This window comes from Pan troglodytes, chromosome 4 (assembly GCF_028858775.2).
Source record: "Pan troglodytes isolate AG18354 chromosome 4, NHGRI_mPanTro3-v2.0_pri, whole genome shotgun sequence".
Classification (NCBI taxonomy): Eukaryota; Metazoa; Chordata; class Mammalia; order Primates; family Hominidae; genus Pan; species Pan troglodytes.
The window spans coordinates 114,183,933-114,199,894 of NC_072402.2; the positions used below are offsets into that span (position 1 = coordinate 114,183,933).

General features: G+C 40.5%; 2 protein-coding genes across 7 annotated transcripts in view; one reads left to right on the top strand and one right to left on the bottom strand.

Moving 5' to 3' along the window:
• The window catches only part of LOC107974820 (BEN domain-containing protein 2-like), a 203,556-nt gene that overhangs the window by 178,108 nt on the left and 9,486 nt on the right, over positions 1-15,962 (top strand). The gene's annotated exons all lie outside the window — the stretch shown is intronic.
• Positions 1-15,962, bottom strand: part of SEMA6A (semaphorin 6A) — a 131,301-nt gene that overhangs the window by 32,404 nt on the left and 82,935 nt on the right. For all 5 annotated transcript variants that reach the window (XM_001151177.7, XM_009449532.5, XM_009449533.5 and 2 more), the window contains 9 exons: positions 15,733-15,823; positions 12,877-12,996; positions 12,097-12,185; positions 10,742-10,959; positions 6,436-6,567; positions 4,136-4,291; positions 2,532-2,708; positions 2,008-2,148; positions 1,840-1,920 (listed from right to left, as the gene is read on the bottom strand). In XM_001151177.7, coding sequence (XP_001151177.1) covers positions 1,840-1,920; positions 2,008-2,148; positions 2,532-2,708; positions 4,136-4,291; positions 6,436-6,567; positions 10,742-10,959; positions 12,097-12,185; positions 12,877-12,996; positions 15,733-15,823 — 1,205 coding nt within the window. The remainder of the gene's footprint in view (positions 1-1,839; positions 1,921-2,007; positions 2,149-2,531; positions 2,709-4,135; positions 4,292-6,435; positions 6,568-10,741; positions 10,960-12,096; positions 12,186-12,876; positions 12,997-15,732; positions 15,824-15,962) is intronic.

Below are 15,962 nucleotides of genomic sequence, written 5' to 3' on the forward strand. Positions count from 1 at the left end.
ACCCTTGCCTTCCTAGGCAAGGTTTTTTGCCTAGACATTTATCTAGCCAAAAACTTGGATGATAAAGTGTTCAAAGGTCCAAGTGAGGGGACAGGAGCCGGTGGTGCATTTTGTGGAGACCGCTTGGTTATTTGTTCACTCCCAGCCCTGCCCCAGTCCTTGGGAGTATTACTCTCATTCTCTTTGACATGCTCATGTTTCTTCCAAGTCTACTAGGTCACCATTGGGCTGTACAAGCAACATGACATTAACAAAACCAATTTTAATAAAAGCTATTTTGATTTTTAAAATAAGCACACCAGAGTCACCTTCCTTTGGGGGCACTTTGTACCTATTCCCATAATATAATTGAAACTCTTATTTTGCAACTGCTTTCAGAGTTTATTTATGAGCCGTATAGGAAAACTATTTTGAAAGTCACAGCTTGATCTAATAATCCACCATGTTTGGTTTCTAATCTTTTTTGCCACATTAAAAATCAAATCCCTCAAAAGACGAAGATTTCTAGTGGTAATGACAGCCAATATTCATCATGCCCTGGAGCCCACTCTCCAAAGGGAACACCCCATGTTTTAAGCAATGCCAGCATCATTGAAATATGAATGCAAACCTTAAGGAAACTATTTTGGGGTTCTTATATTGACTTAACAATAATTTTTTAAAAATCAGTCTTATAGCCTTCGGTCACATGTTGAACATAGAAAGGACATGGTCATCTCATAGCTCCCCTCACCATGCTTTGTGATCCTTTCTCCTCCACCTTGAGGGTTCCCATGCAAAGGTACAAAGCTCTAAGATTATAGCATGTCAATAATGCTACTTGCAAAGCTGTTCTAATAATATACAGAGACTCAACCTTTTGCATTAGTCAGATTTCTAGGTCAGATTTTATAGTTATCATCAGCTCTGTTTACGAGAGTACTTGTCCTCAAATTATGCAGGTGGTGGTCATCAGATATGCCCTTGATCTGTTTGTTTAGCTATTCTGAAATAGGAAGGGAGGCTCAGAGTGATTTAAAGATGGTTCTGTTCTCCCGTTGGATCTGAGGAGGTTGAAGAAATGGCTGTGTTGAAGAAAGATCTGTGCTGTCTAACCTCCTAAACTGCTTGCCACAACCCATCAGAGATAAACATTGAATACTTCTGCAAATTTATTTTGGATTTCACATCCACTGAAGTAAAAGCATAAAAAGAAACCTCTTAGCTAATGCCATCTAAGCATTTAAAGCCAGGGTAACAATTTTAAACACCAAAATCATAGGCATGGTGGACTGGCCTCATCTAGCTGATTTGTTGGAGAACTGCCAAGAATTGATTGACGGCCTGACGAGTAATAGGGTCAACTGTTCTTCAGCGCGGGAAAAGGTTTATTGGATGTATACACCATGCTTGCAGTACAATTACATTGCTTAACAAATGTTCTGCAATTTCTTCTCAGCCCTGCACAGTCAATTACAAGAGCCGGTTTTGCTATGGCTGGACAAACCACTCACTAATCTAATTGGTATCCTATTGCTCCTTTTCTCTGCTTTTCTCCCACCATGATGATCAAGGCAGGCACCTTCTTGTCTCTCTCTCCAGGGAATACATTGAAGCCCATTGTGTTTCCATTCTGTGTTTTTAATCAGTCCGAGGATGATTAATCAATTGGAAATCTGCCACATGTGATGTGGTGAGGCTCTATGAAATGGGAAAGGGAAGGAGAAAGGCTGACAGTCCCGTTGCTGGAGTTTGCACAGAAAGCTGTGTGGTGGTGTGTGTGAGCAGAGCAAATCTTACATCTAGAATACATCTTGGCTGGAAGCCACTTTACCCTCTCCCACACCTCAGGCCGCCTACCTGCTGTTGGGTGATAAATGGCTGCAGGCACCACCTTCCTTTATCCATCCACAATATGGGTCTCTGGAGGCAATACAGGTTCTGCAGGAAGAGGATGACCATGAGCTACCTAGGACTGTTACCTAGCCACCATGGACTTTCTAATTGTCAATGAGGCAAAATACATACTTTTTACACTTCCCATGTCGTTCACACCGGCCAAGGGGAACCTTTATCACACAGGTAGAGAACGCAACATACAGAGAGCTGCTTGCTCTGTCCAGCTGCATGCCCATGATCCTTTTGTCTTCGACTCCATCATAGCTGCATCTAATTTCATCAGGCAAGATAATATCATTAATAGACTCTTCTCTTTTTCTCGGCCCCACCCTCACATCCCACTTCCCAGCCCACAAGGCAATCTCTTAATCTAACTGGCGGTGAAACAAACAAACCCTTATGCTCATGCACACACGTAAACACACACATATATATGTATCTATATAAACACACACACATATATGTATATAAACACACACACACACATTGGCAAGGAGAAAATAATGCTTTTTAGGTGTTAAATTTTTACAAACAGCACTAAAAAGTCATCTAAAAATGCATAAAACCTAAGTCGGTCATGATTTTCTCTGAATGAAAGGGGCCATAATAGCATAACAAATAATTACTAAGAAAGAACCAAATATTCCACTTACTTTTCAGAGTTGTAAACACTCATCTCCTCCAGGAAAAGGCTGTCATTTAGGAAACCACTATTTCCTATTCTGGCCAAAAACTTCAAGATGATTCCCTTCTCTGATCCCAGAAAAACCACAGTGTGATTCTGATATGGCCCAGCAGCTGTGTCCACTGCAATTTTGGTAAGGCGGTATCTAAAATGACAGGACCACATTTCTTATCTCTTTGTTGGTCTATCATTAAAGTGTTCCCTGTTCCACTTCAAACAGCTGCGACATAGCCTTCTAGTAATAACCTCAAGAAAAATATATGCATATAAATAATGTTCTCAAGTGGTTCTGGCCCTTTATTTCCATTTGCAGAGCACTAGTGTGGCTCCAAAGGGGAGGAAGGAGGTGTGAGAGTGTGCGTGTGTGTGTGTGTGTGTGTGTGTGTGTGTGTGTGTGTGTGTGTGTGTGTGTTTGCAGGCCAAGTACTATAATAGATAGCCAAAACCACCTGAAACCACTTAGCAATAATCCCCTCCATGAACAAGGAAAAGACTAATGTCTCCTATGACAAGGGTAAGAAGTAATAAGAAATTCATTTAACCTTTAATTTAACATTGAAAAGCAATGACTGCCATTTCTCCATACTCTTCCTCTGAGATACAAGGCCTTCATCAACAAAATGTTTGATTGGAAAGCTTTCTGAAGGATGAGGAGGTAGGGTGCTAATGGCACTACTAAAAACTGTAAGGACCTGCAAGCCAAACAATATCCATTTAAAGCTAAAGGTGAAGGGCATACCTGGGATAAGTCCTACCAGCAATTTGCTTTCTCTGAAATCCCTTGGACATTTGACACTCCATGGGGACCTAGTTGTCCTAAGCACCATAGCTGGAACCAGAAAACATAGACCCTCCTGCAAGTTATATACCATGGTTTCCATTTTGTGTGCTAGAGCTATTACAGTGCTTTAATATGTTTTAATAAAGTCATAGTATAAAAATAGTGGTAAAGTTAATTAACATTTTGTTTGATGGCTACCACAGTGGGATGGTACTTGGGAAAGCCTGTTGAACTGCTTGGAAATGAGCTCTGAATAAATACAAGGAAGAGTTATTTAATACTACCACAGATCTCTAATTGGCTCTCCCTTCGCTGTTGGCCACCAGTTCAGAAAAAGAATATTAAACTATGAATCCTTCACACTGGCAAATGTGGTATCTGTGCTGTGTGACTGCAAACAATCCATGAGCCATGCTCAGGTGGAATCTGCTGCAAGTTTTGTAATCATTTCCAACAAATCAGGTATCCACATCCATTCACTGGTTCTCCTTCACTGCTCCTCTATTTTTGCACAGATTGGATCAATGGGCTAATCCAGAAGGAAAGGTATTTCCTTCCTCTAATTGCTGGCATGTGTCCAACTAGCCTGAAAATACTGGAACTCTTCTCCCTGGGAATGTGTGTATAGGGGTTTAGTGGTATCCAACCAATCGGCCAGCATTTCACAGCTGAATGAATGCCCAGGATAGCAGAAGATGTTTGTGGCATTTCAAAGCATGATCCACTGATTGGTTCTCCGAAATGAGATGAAGTTAGGAAATCCATCAGGACACGGTTTGCTTGACACCCACCTGACCATTGTTCTCAGGAACCATGGCCTGTTGAAGATGGAGGGCACTGCCTCATCCATGAGCGGGTGCGTCTTGATGAAGTTCAGGGTATCATCAGGGAACTCATTGGAGGTTGTATATCTTTCTAAGGAGGATGAGCCAGCACAGCAACCTGGCCTAAAATGAAACAAAGGGTGAGGAAGGAGGGAGCTTATTTTCTGCCTTATGGCAAATTCTTTGAATGAACTGCTTCTCTAAGCATCTGGAATGGAGGAGAATGTACTGCAGCCTGAGAGGAGGAAGTTGAACAATGCAGAATGCCACCAAGCACAATATGCTGAGATTTCCTCTGAGCCGCCTCCACATTTCTGAGGAGCCTCAGCCAGCACAGTTCAGCCTCAGCTGGGGGCAGGCTGGCTTCCTCCCAGAAGCACAAACAAACCTCAGTAAACAGTGATGGAGCTTGAAACAAGTGAGTGAGTGTGGTTTGCACATATCTCGGGGATGGTTTTACTTATCCAAAAAGGCTGCTAGAGATTCCTCATACATTTACTCTACAGAGGGAAAGAATGAGGTTGACGTTTTCGCAAGTGTAGAAAGCAAAGACTCTCCAAAACTCACCAGGGTATGTGCCAGCAAGACTCCGTGTAATCATGTTTCATTACCTGGGGCTCGCTCAGAGAACATTTCGGTTTTGTTTCTTATTGTTGTTTTTATTTTATTTTTTTATTTTGGCAGGTATGAAAAGCCAATTATATCAGATTCTTTCCTGAAAGGTCATTTCTTGTCATTGAATGACGACCATAAAAATTTGCTTCTACAAGAAATTCTATGGTTTCAGGAGTCAAGGGTCATCCCAACAAAGTCAGATTAGGGAAACGCTGAAACCCATCTTGTCCAGACACCTGGTTTGCCAGGGTGGTGCAGAAGAGGAGATTGGACCCTCACGACACCAGCATGAACCACTCCTATGTCCACACTGTCTCAAGGCACTAACCCAGCCAGCCCCGTAGAGCATCCTGACTGCTGCAAGAGGGACGAGGCAGGCATGTGGAAGGATGTTTAAACTCACTGCCATTAGTAGAAAATCACTTAAAGTATGTGTGCTGGTATTGGTTGAGTGACACCATCTTTACATACCAAGGAGAGAGTATTACATAAGAACTTTCTGAAACCTGATCCCTCAGGCTGAACTCCCCTTCCTGCTCATCTAGAAGGTAGTTAACAATCCCAGGCAATGATTTAAGACTATCTGTCTGAGGTTGCTGGGGTGTGCTTTTCACACCTAGTCTGCTCTCCATAAGTAACAGAATATCAACATGCCAGATAATTCAGGTAATGAAGATGGATGAGTTTCTCCTCTGGGTATAAGTGGTTCATATTATCTAAGTTAGTTCATGTAAGTGTACTTGGCTAGGTATGTTGTGGGGAGGACTGGAGGTTGCGGAAGAGAGTTGAAAAACAAAAAAATTAGTAAGACATTGGGCTTCCTTCCAGAGGCACACAACTCCTGGGGAAGACAGACACCATGGGTTGTTTCTATGAAACTTGGAGTGCAAATGCTGCATTGGAGGTGTGAGTGCGTGCCACAGAAGAGAGGCAGGCAAAGGGCTTAGCGGGGACTTCCCTCCTGTCCCAGTTAGGATGAATTAGCCTGTTTGGGAAGAGACTACATAGGACTGAGAGGTCTCTGGGTTGCCTCTGGACCATAGTATCCCATGAAAAGAATTCTAAGGCATGATTTGGGGAGGAGGACACTGCACTGTATTTGGACCCAAAACAGACCAAAACCTGGCAGACCAGAGACATCTTAATGGTCCACTGTACCCGCTGGATTCTTCTCACCCTCGGTCTAGAGTCCTAGACTGAGCTCTGATCCAGTTGGTCACAAATCCGGAAAACACTATTTACATTTCATATTTTATTTGGGTTTAAAGACATGGGTCTCTATAAAATTGAAAGGAAGCATAAAGAAGCAGCGGAAATCACCACCCCGAACCCCCGCTATTGAACTTGTACAATACCCTTTACCTCTCCAGGCCTCAGTTTTCCCAACTATAAGCCAGTGACGCCTCAGATGGTTTCCACCACTGTAGTATTACATTGGATAAATAACATATATGGAGGTTAAGCAGAAGACTAGAGGAACAGTGGTTTGAGTATATGAGAAGGTAACTTTGGGTTTTGGTTAATGAGATGAAGGCAATCTGCTTGGCTGGCATGGAAAGCACTGGTGTGCAGTTCATAGGATGTTCATTATCAGAGGTGCAAGCTTTGCCATTTCTAAAGTTTAAAATAGCCATATGAATATTTGCACATACCTGGGCTTAGGAACTCGTTCATCAGGAACTGGTGTCCAGGTGGAATCAGGAGACTTCTGTTCCTTGAATCTCCCAGTAAAAACACTGGCAATGTCAAGCATGTCATAGGCACAGACTGCAGACCCAGGGATGCTACAACATGACATTTCACATCAAGTGTTACTCATGCAATGGTTATGGATGTGGTTTGGAACATACTCCAGAGAAACTTTCCTGGTACAGCAAATGAAATTTAAAGTTCATACCTTGGACACTATAAATATAAGGGATCTTAGTACACAAAGAAAATATTTCTCTCAATCAAATTTGCATCAATTGCCTTAAAGAATGGGGTAGTTATAGGAAGCTCACAGAGAGGAAAAAAACTCTTCATGTCTACATTGCTTATTGAACTGATTTTATTTATAAAAGAAGAATTGTTGAGCTAGTGATAGAAGTTTCATGAATTCCCTGATACTAATTATCAGTTAATGACCTCTCTGAAGTCTCTGGAGAGCGTTCTGTGTCACTAATATTGGTGAAAATTTGAAACAAAAATGCTCTCCCATTGTCCACATATTGCTTCTTTGAATTTGGTTTTTCGAGCCAAGAACTTAGGGTGTGAGAATGTGTTTGTGGGGAAACCCACACACATTTTATGTTAGTCTCTGTACATTTAAATTTTTACCTTCCTGATTACTTACATAAGACTAAACAATTTAAGTTTCTAAAATGCCATCACTTTGCAAATAAAGTACTTTATAAAGTGATAAATAACAATAATGGCCATCAGCTCCACCTATAATTATATCCTTGCCTGGCACCCCTGGAAGGACTTGGGCTTCTTTTTTTAATCAATGATGGGAAGGAATGAATTATTCATTCATCTGGGTGCACAGTTTACATTTGGACCCACATTTGTTTTTGACTAGAGTTGCTCCTTGATTTTGATCAAATAAATTACAGGCACCAGCTGGCCAAGAGTTTTAATCAGGCTTTGAGATAGTGGGTCATTACATGGCAAGAGCGCCCAGGACAAGAGACACGGGTGCCCTGCAGTGTGGGAACATCATCCAGGGCAGGGAATATCATCCAGAGAGAATGATTTTGTCTTGAATTTTGCAAATGTTGAACAGATATAAAAATAACTTCATAAATGATTAGGAGAATTTATTCCATCTTTAATTTCATAAGAAAATTATTGAATAATAATTGCTTAATAATAATTGCTTAAATAAAGCAAGAAATAGGGAGAAGCTTAAAATGCTTATTTAAAATAAGGTGGCAAAATAAATTTTAAATGCTTATAAATTTATACATGTACATATGTTGTTCACAGAATTAAGTGTATAAGACAGTGATAGGCCGGGCAAAGTGGCTCACGCCTATAATCCTGGCACTTTGGGAGGCTGAGGTGGGTGGATAACTTGAGATCATGAGTTCAAGACCAGAGTGGCCGACATGGTGAAACCCCGTCTCTACTAAAGATACAAAAATTAGCCAGGCATGGTGGTGGGCACCTGTGATCCCAGCTACTCCGGAGGCTGAAGCAGAAGAATCGCTTGAACCTGGGAAGTGGAGGCTGCAGCAAGCTGAGACTGAGCCACTGCACTCCCGCCTGGGCGACAGAGTGAGACTCTGTCTCAAGAAAAAAAAAAAAAAAAAGACAGTAATTCTCATTTGTTTTGGAATTTCAGAACCTTTGCATTATTTATTTGATTTTGTAACACTCTCATCACATATTCCTTTTCGGAAAGTAACACATTTACATATAGTATTTTCTTTATATATTAAGAAAAATAGGATAAATACTATTTGAAGTATTTTCTGATGCACGTCGTAATAACTAAAGATATCCTAGGGTTTCGTAGTCTTCCTGAGGTTAGAATCAGTTGTGAAATCCTTTCTTCTTCCTTCCTTACATTTCTCTCCTTCGTTCCTTTCTTTCCTTTCAATTTTCCTTCATTCCTTCCCATCTTCCGTTCATTCAACATATGTTTATAGAACCCCTACTTAAGGCAGTAAGTGCACCACAAACAACATAGGGTCTTGCCCTCAGTTGGCTCACACTTCAGTGTGGAGGCAAATATAAGAATAATGACAAAAATAAGGAGAATTGCTTGAACAAGGAGGCGGAGGTTGCAGCGAGCAGAGATGGCTCATTGCACTGCAGCCTGGGTGACAGAGCGAGATTCCGTCTCAGGAAAATAATAATAATAATAATAATAACAAAAATCATAACAACAACATCTTCAGGACAGTCTGGTAAGAGCAGAGTATGAAAGAAGTATGCACAAGGTCCCACAGGAGGTGACTAGCTGACATTTGAAGTACCCGCAGGGTTTGAGTGGGCAGATGTTGGTCAGGTGGGCAAATCTCGCAGAAAGCAATGAATGAGCAAAGCATGGCACATTCAAGGAGCAGATCTTTGCTCCGATCAGCCCATGGCACAGGCTGCATGGCAGAGGATGGGAGGGGATGAACTAGAGAAGGAAATGGGGCCAGACCCTGTGGGGGCTTGTGTGTCATGCCAAAGAGCTAGGGCTTTATCCTTAGGGCAAATGGATTTGAAACAATTTGACATGACCAAGTTTGCATGTGTAAAGCATGAAGTAGAGGGATGAAACCAGAGAAAGTGAAAACAGAGGGACTATAATTTATAGATGACAATGGGTATGTATATTTTTAGGTGGGTATAGATTACCAAACAAATATGATTTCTGAGACTGCATAATCATGCACTAAGTGGATATTTCTTAGGGGCCGTTTAAGAAAATACTGTAAATGGAGTTATCTATAATACTTAAGGGCTTACTACTATACTGTAATCACAAAGTAACCCACACCCTTGAAAAACAAGACAAAACAAACAAAACAAAACAGAAACTAGAAAACTAGAACTGGTCTTAGATTCCAGTAGCCCCTGCATTTCCATGTGCCAAGACAGTATACTTTTTCAAAATCCTAGAGAGATAGGCTCTGATGTATGAGCAATAAAAGCCTGAATTTTTAAATATCGTTTTTATCCACAAGTCTAAAAATCCCTACAGATGTTTAAAGCTTACTTAAATCTAACTGAATACTTCTTGGTGCAATATGGGTTCGTATTTTCATATTATTTTCAGTGGGGAGCTTGACTCTTATCCGCTGTGTAATTGAGGAACATGATTTCATCCTTCATGAAGTTTGCTCTGTTCTTAAGCATTTCTTTCTAGATGTTATCCTTTAGTTTTATCATTTTGGTGCCTGTCATTTAGGCACTCATCAAGTTCTTAAAAGTTTTTGTAAAAAGTTTTATAATTCAAAGCAAAACAGTATTACTAGAGGAACATACTCAACACAGAACACCCAAAATTCTGCACAGAAATGAGAACACAGTGCATGAATTTAGATTTCACGACCATGCACACTGTTAGGATCATTTTCACACAACAATACGAGGACTCTGAAATCTTGTTGGCTTAACAGAGAGCTGAGTACTAAGGAAAAACACTAATGCTTATCTTCCTTCTGTTCTATACACATTTTCACTGCTCTAGGAACAATTACCAGTGCATCATTTAGTTGCTCAAAGTCTTAGTTTTAAGTAAATACAAAAATAGGAGTGACTAGGATGACACTCATAATTTGTAGGTACAATGTTTGATGATTTATAAATTCTCACTAGAGCCTTCCAGAGTCAGATTCTGGTGCTGTGGTTGGGGTCTGGGTTGTGGCCCAACTTGTTGAGTGAGCTCGCCCAAGGGTGGCTTTGTTGGACAGGTTAATAACCAAAGTCCTTTATCTTGAATCCTAGATTTTACCCTGTAGCACTTTAATACATTTCCAATGTTTTAACTTCAAAAGGTACTGATCCAGTCATGAGAATATTAGAAGTCAAATACTGCAAATTATTAGATGACCTAGAAGAGACAGGACGAACATTCTTGAGTTCCAAACTGCCTCTTCCATCTACTGACTACTTGGACCAGGTAGTATAATATGTCGAGCTCACTTTCCTTAAGTGGAAAAAGAAGACAATATTATCTAGTTTCTAAGATTACTAGAAGGATTTATAAATAACACATAAAAAGTGTTTATATACCAGGCTTATATAAATAGAAGATATTGTCATAATTTATGTAATTACTTCCCCTAAAGCCTAACTTAATAGTGCTTATAAACTACTATTAATTTGTTGATGAAAACTAAGTGTTAAGTGCTTCTTAGGTACACACAATGAATGCAATTTTCAGTCAGTTGCAAATATGGTTTATTAGAAGAGAACCCCCTGGGAGAAGGAAGCCAGGAAGAATTGATGAGGTCAACACAGCTAGGGCATGATTACCTGTTATAAGGTGTAGAAAACGTTGCCAGGACAACATCACGCCCGTTGATACGAATCACATCTGTAACTGCCTGGAGAATGTTGAAATAAAAATGAGAGTCTCCAGGAACTGAGCAGTTCAAGCGCGCCTTCAGGAACGACGTCCACTGTTTCTCCAGGACTCTTTGAGATCCTCCCATATCATTCTTACAAACCTGAGCCACTCTTGGGAAAACTACCTGCAGAGGAAAAACACATAGGGAAAATTAAATGCATTCATTTTGCAAGGAGATCTTAGTAGAATCTGCATTCCTTGAAAACAGAAACAAAACAACAAGGTGCTTAATACTGTTTCTAAAATCAGTAACAAAAAAAAAAAAGAAAAGAAAAAAAGAGGAAAACTCAGCATTAGAGCAGCATGTTTTAAAAGATAAGGCTGTGGCATTTAATACAGAGCCATAAATCCTTCAGGGAATCAGCTCCGAGCCACATAAATTCATTTCCATACAGACTGCTTAGCTTTTTATTTCCTCAAACAAAAGCACACTTTGTATGCACAATCTCTGCCATCCTCACTAGCTGCCTCTGGGCCCTGAATCTGTGCAAGCCACCCTGGCATTCTATGTTACCCTCCAACTTAGGGACCTTGATCTACTCTCTGGTAAAAAGAACTAAAATGGACATCCCCTAAGTGTTGTATATTGCTTTTTGCAATAAAGACAAAAATCAAAACTCAATTTGATTAAAGATACTGCATAGTTACAGTCTCTGTGGAGCAACTCAATTAAGAAAAAAAAAACAAAACTGTTGAGTATACCTGGAAACCACATCTCAAGACACTTGAATCTCGGGCCAGGTGCGGAGGCTCATGTCTGTAATCCCAGCATTTTGGGAGGCTGAAGCAGGTGAAATTACTTGAGGTCAGGAGTTCGAGACCACCCTGCCAACATGGTGAAACCCTGTCTCTACTAAAAATAAAAAAATTAGCTGGGCACGGTGGCGCATGCCTGTAATCCCAGCTACTCGGGAGGCTGAGGCAGGAGAATCACTTGAACCCGGGAGGTAGAGGTTGCAGAGAGCCGAGATTGTACCACTGCACTCCAGCCTGGGCAACTGAGCAAGACTCCATCTCAAAAAGAAAAAAAAGATACTTGAATCTCAGCATGAAACCAACCAAACATAAATTTTCCATAGAAATACTTAAGAAATTTCCTGCGATTTTGTTACTGTTCTGAAACAGCTGATAGGGCCTCCAGACCGCACTCTGTTATTAGATTTATGGTTCTCATTTCAAGATCATTTATAACAACATTTGACCAAAGGTGTGGGTTTCTGAAAATGTTACAAACTGAGCCAGGGACAGCATCCCCTCTTACCTTTCCCATGGTGTTATACTCCACTGCTATTTCCCTGAAGAAGAAGTAGATATAATCTCCGTAATCCACAGCTTGAACAAAGTATGGTTCTGTAGACAAACAGGCACTTTAATTGGGAACATGTCAAACAGAGTTAACAGAATTTCAATCAAGTGTAGCCAAAGACATGTTATTAATTAAAAGTGTAGCACCATTAGACATTTGGTTAACACTAACCATTTCTAATGACTTCACACATGCAAGTGCTGGTGATTTCACAAGGCATTCACACTTACACATTATGTCTTTCAGGAGCTTTGCAATCAACAATGAAGAAATATGGAATTTTGTATATCTCTGTAATTTTATTTTCCACAATGGAATGCCCCTATTACAGAGAAGATTTTGTATACATTGCCTCGTCACCCTGACTCATACAGGGTTGTGAATAGCTTTTCTCCTCTTCCCCACCACCTCCAAGCCCCTGTCCCCTTCCATGAATACATTGTTCAGTTCTTTTCATGCAGAACTCAGAAATGAGAGCTTGAAGTAAGAAAACATGAATGTAATGTATTCTATTGTTGTGGCATTGGTAGTTTTGTTAATACTCCAGAAACTCAGGGGAAGGAAAAAAGGGAGGTAAATAAATCAGTTGAAGCCAAAGATGCAATTTACATGTTTCTGTCTGTCAGAAGCCATTACTCAAATGAAGATACAGTCTGGTCCTTCCAGACTCTAAATCTCCCACAAGATGTGTATTCCCCTCCCCTCCGACCCTCCTTCTTTTAATTGTTTGTTCACCTTTCAACCATTTTGAATCATGCTTGACGGTCCGCAGGGTAGGGCTTTCTCCAAGACTCCGGTAAATGACTGCGTCAATGGCAAGGAAGTCAGTCACTGTGGCTGAGTATAGTTTTCCATCTTAGAAGAAAAAGAAAAGAGGTGAACAGGGTGGGAGCAAGTCAGTGGGGGTGGAGGAATAATAAAGACATCCCCTAGATTGCTTTCCAACATCAGGCAAATGAGATAGCACAACTGGGAAAAATCCAAGAGTCGCTGGGAAAACTCTTGGCCCACATTCCTAACCCATTTTAAATTGGGATCATGAGAGATGAAACATTTTTCATTTTAAAATTGCATGGCAATTTTTTTTAAGCGGCAGCAGCAGCAGGGAACAGGGTAGATGAAAGATGTTTGCTTCACTTGATTAGCTGGACCTTGACTGAAACCTCAAGGCCAAGGATCCATGGACACTACTACTGCCACCACACCATGGTAAACTGGATTCGGTGAGAGCCCAAGGAAAGATAGATGCTGATTGTGTCCCCAGAAATTTTAGGCACATGCATAAGTAAAGAAGTCCTCAGCCTGATCAGGTGAGAGAAGTTGAAGAGAGAGGGTTCACAAGCAAAAAAGGGCTGACTAAATTGCTACCGTCCTGAGAGTAACAGCTCCTCTTGACCTCAGGCTTGACAGTTCACTAAACCCTTGCAATCTGGTTTCAATAACAGGTATTTGCTTCGATATCTCCAAAGTCACAAACTAAAAACATTCCGAAACACAACTTGGCTAAAGCCAAGAAGAAAGGGGAAGGGGTGACGCTGAGTTCAAATAGGTCTTTCTTTAATAATTCATGCTTTGGGGGAGATACGATTGAGGGTAGATCCCAGGCATAAGAGAATAAAGCAGACTGCAGATTAGTCTCTAGACCTTTTGGTTCCTTCCTGGCTTAGCAAACACTCTGCCAACAAATAATCAAAAGGGGTGTTCTAGAATAGCAAAATCTATGTTGATTACATGGAAACAAGAATTATATTCAAAATAAAAAAATTACTTCCGTGATTCACTTTTAGTGGATTACATATATTCATTAGTTGTATGTCAAAGTGACTTACATACAACATAGTACTGTTCAAGCTCTTTTATATGTAGTGTAAACATAATGGTTTATTGTTTTGTTTGTTTTAAAAAAAACTCATATCCAAATATATTTAAACAAAGATCTTGATGTCTGTCTTTGGTCTTAAAATAATTAAAATTTGTCCAGGTTCAATTTAGAGATGTCTTAATATCTGCAATATTAACAGCTATATATCAATAAGTTTTGGTAGATTTAAACTGCAGAGAGCAAACCTTTAAATTGGCCCAAAAAATATCTACGAATCATAACTTTTCTTATGGATTTTGAGCCCCAGGTCATAAAGACATTCTTTATATAAGACTATAGAATATGTATTCTATATTCCTATAGCCCCGCCTTGGCCTCCTACAGTGCTGGGATTACAGGTGAGAGCTACCACTCCTGGCCCTACAGTTAAATTTAAATTCTCCCCTGCAGCCCACATTCTCCAAGGTCCCAACTAATGCAGGTTCCAAGTGTCAGTGAGGACCTCCAGCAGTAGCCATGCACTTGGGAATATGCTCAAGTACTCTTTCCACTAGCCTTGCTCATACCTTACAAATAGGTCTACAAGACTTTGTATTCTTGACGGAACTGCTTCTCAGTAATACTGTGCTCTCATTTAGGGGGAGAACCTGAGGAACCTGCCCTTCTTAACTTGACAATGTATCACTGCAGATTCAGGCCCACAAATGAATGACACTGAGGGAGAGGTTCAGGACGCCAGGAACTAATCTTGTTTCATAATCAAAGCCCTAGGGTCCCTCATCCAGCTAGTATGTGCCAGTTTTTAGCTGTTGTGATGGAAATTATAGCTAACTGCTTTATTACAAGCTATAACAATCACTATTATACTAACACTTCTCTTACACCCACCTCCACATACACAGCTGGTAATGAATTCCTAAATAAATTTCTAATTAAAGCACACAAACTCATACACAAAAATCCCACTACATCTGAAAATGATGGTCTGTTTGCTATTTCTTTATATCTTTTGCAGTGGAAAGAAGGAGTAGTGTTGGGGAGTAGAGGTCAGCTTAAGCAATTAGCACCCTCCCCTCACCCACCATAGTCTTTCGGTCAGAGATGGCTGTGTAACCTAATCAGGTCAATAATATTTGAGAAGATGTTTGTTGGAAGCTTGGGGGTATGTGGCCTCATTGCTCTGAGAGAGCTTCCAGAGGCTTCCTTTTGTTTCTTTCCCTTTCTTTTCTATATGTGGACAGGAAGACATGTAGCCCTAATTGGGGCTGGCAGTCATCCTCTGACTGTGAGAACCACCAGTCTCATCATGAGGTCGACATAGAGCATGGGAATGAAAAGGAGCTGCCTCCCGGATGACACTGTTGAGTTGTTGAATCTAGCCAACCCCAAAGTCCATCCTACCTTAAACAATAAAGGCACATCAGTAGGGGATTTTAAATTTAATTTTTTTTTTTTTACATTGGTGGTTTGAGGTGGGATTTTCTATTATTTGAGCCCAAACATTCCCTAACTGGTCCATCACATGTTCAGCGCTATGCTGTTATCCTTTCCTGAAGGCACAAACACATGGGTAAGTGAAGCAAAGACTTCGTTTGAGAAGCAAAAGTACAATTTTCATACTAATTTCAAACAGAAAGGCATTCTTAATTACAGTATTCACCAGAGAATCAAAGCACAACTGTGACTCCATGAATCCTCTAGAGCAGATTCACAGTGACAGGATGAAACAAGCAAAAGCAAATGCAACGAGGAGAAATCAGGTCGCTTACCTGCAAACAGTGCAACGTTGGCATGTTTGGCATCATATGGGCATCTGGCCATTCCGCTGAATTCATCCCCGAATGGTTCCAACGTATCCATCTAAATGAAATAATCAGACTTAATTACAAACAACAACCATTTCTTTTGCCCTAAACCCTCAGAAATAATTTCCAGGATGTGACAGGCCTTTTGTAATCTGTAATCACTTTGAGATGGACCCTGTTGAAGCCACTTTTAA